Genomic DNA, 8,510 nt, shown 5'->3' with positions numbered 1-8,510 from the left:
GAAGGTAAAATAAAAGGTAAAATAATTGGAATCACACAATAGAGAATAGATAGGAAACATACCCATGAAATCATTATTGTTACAGTAACGCGCCATAGGCGGTTTGCCCGGACAAATTACTTCACTTTCTCTGCCTTTACGCTAAAATTAAAAACGACAGGATATTCGACCATAAGGAGGCGAAGCATCAAATGCAGATACCACCAAGCAAGAAAACGTAGTCATCGTTTCGCTGAGTACAGTACCAATAGATCTAACGGAATAAAAATTTCAAGTTAAAAGGTAAAGTACAAAGAAATATAAAATGACAGAATGCGTAATTTTGTGTAATCGACCCATGGCCATTGGCGGCTAGCTTCAAAGTAATGTACGGTAAGTATGGTGTGTCTGATTTATACCACAATTACCATTGTTTCAGTAAAAACGCCGTCGTAAATGTGCAAAAGCCTGTAATACGCAATCATCGAAATGTACAACATAAAGCACAGACAATTGCAATAACCGTTAGGCGGAACAAGTACACATTTTCCTCGTGTTTTCAAACTATTTTGCCAGTGTACAATAAAGTGCGTAACAAATGCAAAACAAATCCATTACAGGTGCAGTTCTAAATGTTGACAGTATGAGCACGGCAGAGTGTATATCTCCTGTTAAAGCGCAACTAATTCTGTCGAAAAAACAAATCGGAGACAGGAATGAGCAACACTGAATGCAATCTTGGCGACGAAGAGTAGTTTAGTCCTTGTTGGTGTCAACAGCAAGTACCGTAGATTAATGGGAATAATTTGTTTCGAAAGAAGACACTCAGCCTATAATATCGCCATTTGCTCTCTTGAGCAAATATTTTCAGTGCATTGCACCTACGGCGATAAGCAGGGGATGTTATCAAAGGATATTCAACTACCCTACAGCAGTGAGCCCCAGAGGACCACGTGTTTCTGATACTAAATTAGTTCGAAAATGTTCCTAAACAACCTGTGAAATTTTGTAGGTGGAGTTCCAGATCACCCTGCGCAGCAGAGAAACTTGAATGTTTTCAGTTTAGACATTTCTGACGATAATTTTAATACTATAATATGCTTTATATATATATATATATATATATATATATATATATATATATATATATATTTGTCTGTTTGAGACTTCTGTTTCATTCTAGATAATTAGCCTAAAACTGTCAATCAATGATCAGGCTTTGTTTTCGCATCGTGCAAACTGTAGATTGTTCTCGTTCGAAACTAACTATTCTTGCGATCAAGATTAAGAGTTAAGAACATTTTGATGTATTATAACCACGTGGTCCATTCCTCGTGCGTGCTCCGTTCGTTGACCAAGACAAGCTTCGCAGAATTCGTTGAAATTAGAAGGCGCTTTTCAACCTACCTGAGAAGCTGTTGATGGGTTTCAATACAGAGACACAATTCTCTGTATACATTGTCTCCGCTACTTCTAATCGCGTGCCGCTTGCGCCAAAATCCGTCGCCACGCATCTTCAGACGGGCCACGCGCGACGCGAGGATCTTCATCTGCGCGGCCACCAGGATCATGATGGACACAAAGAGGCAGTCGATGCCGAAGCTGATCTGCGTCATCCACGCTCCGGCCATGCACTGGACAGCGTATGACAGCTCGTAATAATTGCTGTTGTTGTCCCAGGGATGTTGCGCTAGGGGCAAACGGCGCGCACCTCCTTTCATGATGAGCGGCATGGGGTACCACGTGACGTACTGGGACACCATGAGCAGTAGCATGGCCGTGGTAAGGCGGGCCGCGGTCCTCTTGGAGCGCCACAGCAAGTGACCGAGGACCGGGTCCTGGGAGCAGAGTTCGCTCTGCACCAGCATCAGACCGTCCACTCGACGGACCAGGGCAAAGTACTGCCGTCTGCACCACACGAAGAGCGCCATCTTGACGACGATGCTCCCGCTGTTGAAAGTACTTATGAGTACCAGCGTTGCTTCCTCCATGTCTCCCCACAGGAAGAAGAAGGATGTCGAACCCTCACTAACGTACCAGATGCCCAGTGCGAAGTTAAAGACGCTGTAAACGTGGTATAATCGACATCTCGATAGAGGCCACGCCCCAAAATAACACAAGTGGCGCATATTCAGTTTCAAGACTGACCGCTCGCTTTCTGACCAGGACAAAGGATACTCTGTGACATCCCTTTGCCTGCTTTTCATCGCTCCTCTTCCGCCTGCGAATCAAGATACTACGTCCGAATTGACTTCCGTAACACAGACCGGTGCAGACAGTTGAGCGAAATTGTAACTACTCCATTCAGCCTCTCAAGCCATTTACACTGAACGTTGCTTGTATAGATATATATACAGGACTGAAACCTGTAAAAATTTTAGAGGTCGAGATGAATTCTCAATTACGAAGTAATATTGCAGCACTTCACATCTGATTTATTCATCATCTTCGTCATTTATTCTTATCTGAGTTGTGTAACGTAAACAAACACAGTAAGTCAATGGGGTTTAATAAAACAGTCGTAATGAAACGTTAAACAATCCAGTTTGAGGTGGATTCTTTAAAGTCACGTGACAATATATGTTGTTCATCACGCCCGTAAAAAGTTAATAACGAAAATCTATTAAAAGTATACTTCCAACCCTCGTTTTTAAGCTATTACGATATGTACTGTGAACGTCAAGTTTCTCACCTAGTTACACCTTGAGACAACAATCCAAGTAGCGTACGTAGTGCGAGTAATATACAAAAGATGTGAGATGACGACAAATATCAGTTGAAATGTAATCTTGAACTTAAATCACTTTCTCATACTTAATACCCACAAGATATCAAGTTAGAAGTTCTCTAGCTACACCGATGCATCATTTTCCCCAGTCTATACCGATACTCGACTGAAAGGTCTCTGATCACAAGGCTAACGAAACTATTGGACTTAACTGTTTAGGCTAAACGTGTATACCGTATTAAAGCTATTTTGATGGCAGTCTTAATTCTTTCATACCGAGTAAGACTCTGTACATTTTTGAAACTAGTAATGTGTGCAAGGTTAAACTATACTTTTTTAGACTTGAATAATTTGAACAATGAAACGGAATGTGCTTAACACTGAACTCATGATATTTGCAGATGAACTCAGTTTTTTAAATGTATTAACTATTTTCCCTCTCTTGAGAATTGAAATTTTTATTGTTGCTTTCACTTTCCGGTTATTGGAGTGAAGCACAGTAACGATGTAACAAAGAGACCATTAAAACAATATTGACAAGATATTTTTGATTGCGTCCCGTTTAAATTTGAACAGTATATTTGTTCTTAGGTAAATAATCATGTTGTCCCTTGGAACAGTTTTTCACATTGCAAAGAAACCTACTTTTCTGGAGTATCGTCTGTTGTTTCAGCAAAAGATTGCAGAACATTTAAATTTGACACTATCGTTTCCAAATGGAATAACCAAATACATTAACCTTCTGTTGTAAGGCTGGTTTGAGGCAAAACAGTACAATATGTGCTAAGGTGCAACCATCTGCATCTACGTCGAAACAGATAAAATAATTAATTACAAAATTACAATGTGTTACATTTACTCCACAGTTCATTTTGCATAATTGGATTTCTTGTTCTTTATCGAAATAAATTAAGCTATAGCAGAACGGTAAAATCGTGAGAAATGAGTGACGCCGATTGCATCACATTTAATAGAGCTCGATATTGCAGGAAACACAGGGTGAAATTAATATTATTTATCTTTATATGCGTCCAAAGTTATTAAAGTTACACATTTCTCAGTAATGTAGTTACAGAGGTATTATGAATGAAGCTGCCTGATTGCCGGACAAAGCATTAGCATCAGTTTGCTTCACAGATACCTGTCTGACATTCTGTTCGTGACTGCAAATATTTTTCTCGCTAAACCTGACATTTATAATAATTATAGAGAGAAATTAGTGAGAATGTAAACCTGGAGGAGAGTACTGTAAGAATATGGGTCACAAATTGCCGGCAGTCCGAAAAAGGAGAGAAACTAAACATCTGAGGTGTGATGTTACAGATGAATACAGAAAACTAAATAGACTGCTAAGATACAAGATGAGGAATCTAGTATCAGAGTTGATGATGACAGGAACAATTGAAAAATCTTGACTAGAGAGAAGAACGTGATGGTGTGTTAAGATTTCAAGTTTATAGCGTTAGTGACACTAGAGGGAGTCGTCTTGGGCAAAACCACTGAGGAAGACAGACATTGCAGTCTATCTAACAAACAAATGAGGACGTGATCACTTCAACCATCTCCTGCCGAATCTTCAATAGCCGGCAGGTTATGGTTGAATTGATCACTGTAGCAAAAATATACTAATACGAGTATTGCTGGCCCACATTTTGACCACAAGCGGTGTAGATTCTTCCTACTCGTCGGTCACTGGTCTGAATATTGCGTAGTGTAACGCTGAAACTGGTTGACAAACAAAATAAGGTTGAAAATTAACGGCTGAAAGGTGTTTAATTTGGCATCCTTTATTGAACAGCCGAGTCCCGCAATCATATCTAACAAGGTGGATATGCATAGAAAACATATGGTGGAATAATATAGCTGACTCAAAAAGTACACTCCTGGAAATGAAAAAAAGAACACATTGACACCGGTGTGTCAGACCCACCATACTTGCTCCGGACACTGCGAGAGGGCTGTACAAGCAATGATCACACGCACGGCACAGCGGACACACCAGGAACCGCGGTGTTGGCCGTCGAATGGCGCTAGCTGCGCAGCATTTGTGCACCGCCGCCGTCAGTGTCAGCCAGTTTGCCGTGGCATACGGAGCTCCATCGCAGTCTTTAACACTGGTAGCATGCCGCGACAGCGTGGACGTGAACCGTATGTGCAGTTGACGGACTTTGACCGAGGGCGTATAGTGGGCATGCGGGAGGCCGGGTGGACGTACCGCCGAATTGCTCAACACGTGGGGCGTGAGGTCTCCCCAGTACATCGATGTTGTCGCCAGTGGTCGGCAGAAGGTGCACGTGCCCGTCGACCTGGGACCGGACCGCAGCGACGCACGGATGCACGCCAAGACCGTAGGATCCTACGCAGTGCCGTAGGGGACCGCACCGCCACTTCCCAGCAAATTAGGGACACTGTTGCTCCTGGGGTATCGGCGAGGACCATTCGCAACCGTCTCCATGAAGCTGGGCTACGGTCCCGCACACCGTTAGGCCGTCTTCCGCTCACGCCCCAACATCGTGCAGCCCGCCTCCAGTGGTGTCGCGACAGGCGTGAATGGAGGGACGAATGGAGACGTGTCGTCTTCAGCGATGAGAGTCGCTTCTGCCTTGGTGCCAATGATGGTCGTATGCGTGTTTGGCGCCGTGCAGGTGAGCGCCACAATCAGGACTGCATACGACCGAGGCACACAGGGCCAACACCCAGCATCATGGTGTGGGGAGCGATCTCCTACACTGGCCGTACACCACTGGTGATCGTCGAGGGGACACTGAATAGTGCACGGTACATCCAAACCGTCATCGAACCCATCGTTCTACCATTCCTAGACCGGCAAGGGAACTTGCTGTTCCAACAGGACAATGCACGTCCGCATGTATCCCGTGCCACCCAACGTGCTCTAGAAGGTGTAAGTCAACTACCCTGGCCAGCAAGATCTCCGGATCTGTCCCCCATTGAGCATGTTTGGGACTGGATGAAGCGTCGTCTCACGTGGTCTGCACGTCCAGCACGAACGCTGGTCCAACTGAGGCGCCAGGTGGAAATGGCATGGCAAGCCGTTCCACAGGACTACATCCAGCATCTCTACGATCGTCTCCATGGGAGAATAGCAGCCTGCATTGCTGCGAAAGGTGATATACACTGTACTAGTGCCGACATTGTGCATGCTCTGTTGCCTGTGTCTATGTGCCTGTGGTCCTGTCAGTGTGGTAATGTGATGTATCTGACCCCAGGAATGTGTCATTAAAGTTTCCCCTTCCTGGGACAACGAATTCACGGTGTTCTTATTTCAATTTCCAGGAGTGTATTTCCTTCTGTGTGATGTGTGGTGCATGTCACGGAGTGGATACGAATGAGGGTAGTCACACTTTCAGATTTACAATACCTTGTTGATGTACAACGTAAGTAATGCTACAAACCTTTTTTAAATGCACTATGCCCTAGTGACTAGTGGATACTACGTGACATATGGGCCAAGGGAAATGATTGACAGCTAATTTTAATTAAATCCAGAGACTCAAGAAGAAGAACAAACGCACATTGGTGAGCGCAAATGTAAATAGAAACGGCAATTACTCTTTAGCCTCGCATCTCAACTAAATCCTTACAGACTGTGTATTTTCGAAAAACTTTACTCAGCAAAATGGGATATCTAGGCGACGATGACATTAGAATGTGTCACATAGTGCTGATTTTCGTGTGACAGGCCTTCTTCAAATTTCTGCTTAGAAGTGTGTGTTGCTAATGCCGATGGTTTCCTCGGAGAATACGTTACTATGCAGAGCCTTTAGCTTTTCTGTAATTTGTGACAAACCTTTCCCATGCAATGCTTTTAGTAGTTGCATCATTATTAGGGTTGCCAGGTGACGCAATTAGTCGGGATTGCCCCAGTTTTAAATTTCAAGTCCCGATGTTCCTGCTACATCTTTCGGGACGTTCAAATGTCCCGGGTATCTCCAATTTCATTCTTAAAAACGGAGCTGGCGTGAGGTACGCGCGAAGCACGCGGCCGCAAGGGGCGGTATGTCTGCGGGACCACATCGCACTGACACGGTTGCCGACCTGCTGCGCTAGGGGAGTGAGGGAAGAGGAGGAAAATTTTGTAAGCATCCATTTCCTCCTTCTTTTGTTTTGAGACCAGCCATTTTTGTGTTTATCTACTGAGTGAAAAAGCTATTTTTATCAGTTGTTGCCTTTATTTTTAGAATGACTTGTAGTTATTGTTGCGTTCATTAAGAGTGAAAAATACAGAATTCGTTTTGGCAGCTGGCCGAGGAATTCAAGGCTGATCAGACCCCTTACTGCTTTCCTTGACAGCGGTAAAAGAAGCACGTCACAATTTATTCTAGCTTGGGACTATATAATTTACATTTATGTAATAAGTAAGTGTTTTTCATGCACTGTACAATTAGTATTGTGCTTGCAAGTTGATCGTAAGTTATTTTTCCTCCTTCGATAATTTAGAAAGAAAAATTTGTTTTCTTACAATCATTTTATTACCAGTATGAGAAAAAGCATGCGTCGAATCAGTAGCTAAATGAAAACAGCTAAATGAAAGCTAAATGTAAATAGCTGAATTAAAAAAACTAACTAAATGACAATAAGGGGAAGAAAAGTGATGTGTTACTGACACGAAAACTAGTTTCTTACTCTATTTTGAATAATTAGACGTAAGAGCTAACGCACGATAGGGATGACGTAGGTCTAGGACTGTTCTTTCTAATGAGCGACCGCGGTTCCGTGCGTTAACATTTTTTATTTGCCTTACATTACGTTCTTAATTTCAGAATTACAGTGCAAAAAGTTAAGAGAAATGAAGAGAACGTCATTCCATTAGCTTGCCGTCATGGGAAATCCCTTCTTATCTCTGTAGATGCTACTCCGAATAGCATAGTCTCTGCTACGTGCTACATCTGAAACATCGAGTTCAGAAGAATGTAACGAAAATTTACGTACTTGACATTTACTGACGCATGAAGCCAGATCGTCTCAGAGGGCTGCGCTTTTCTGTAACACTTGCTCTTGCTTCAATGTTCTATGAGAAGTTTAAAGAGTCATAGAAACGGGAAGGGGAAGCCTATGTTTCACAGGGCGGACAAAAGTGCAACTAGAGCGAGGGAATTAACATAATAATATTTTGGTTTCCTAAAATCAAAATTCACTTACTGTACAGACTATCAAGAATAAAGTTTGTTGCAGTGACAACTTAAAGCGGTTATTTCTCTTAAAGTATTTTTTATTGCGAATCACGTAATTTCTTTTTCTTGTATTTATAGAAATTACTAGCTAAATATTGCTAAATATGTATGGGAATTCCATATACATCCTAATTTCCTTGCCCTCTCTCTCTGCCCATCTCCTCATCCCTCACCTATCTTAGTTTATGCCTTCCTCCTCTCCTCTCTCTTTGCATAACCACCTTCCCCCCCCCCCTATGTCGATCTCCTCCTCCACCTCCTCCACCCCTATCACGTCTGAATATTCAGTAGAATATCGTGAAAAACTGGAAACAAATCGGTTAAGATATTTTCAAGATTTGTGGTAACAATCATTCCTCTATGTATTACTGTATTACATGTGCCTAAATTCGGTGTTTTACACTTAAAGAGTGCAGTTGGACTAAACTACATGGCTAATTCCATTTGATGCCTTCCTTGCTGCTCAAACTTCCCTCATTCGCACGCTGTGTATCTGTTTCCGGTCCTCTGTCCATGCTTCTTGTCGGCTTCGTGTCTTCGGCTTCATCTTGATTTATCTTCTGGTAAACCTTCCGGGATGTAAGGTCGTGGTCCATGAAACTCTTCAGCTC

The 8,510-nt window shown here is 42.7% G+C and overlaps 1 protein-coding gene across 1 annotated transcript; it reads right to left on the bottom strand.

Annotated features, from left to right (window-relative positions):
• Positions 1-1,382: 1,382 nt before the first annotated feature.
• On the bottom strand, positions 1,383-1,970 carry LOC124712189. The gene has a single exon (XM_047242485.1). The coding sequence runs from the start codon at positions 1,968-1,970 to the stop codon at positions 1,383-1,385; it is 588 nt and encodes a 195-aa protein (XP_047098441.1).
• Between the last annotated feature and the right edge of the window lie 6,540 nt (positions 1,971-8,510).

Source organism: Schistocerca piceifrons, chromosome 8 (genome assembly GCF_021461385.2).
Source record: "Schistocerca piceifrons isolate TAMUIC-IGC-003096 chromosome 8, iqSchPice1.1, whole genome shotgun sequence".
NCBI lineage: Eukaryota > Metazoa > Arthropoda > Insecta > Orthoptera > Acrididae > Schistocerca > Schistocerca piceifrons.
Note: the sequence above shows the minus strand (reverse complement) of the source record. Positions and strands in the feature narration are given on the sequence as shown.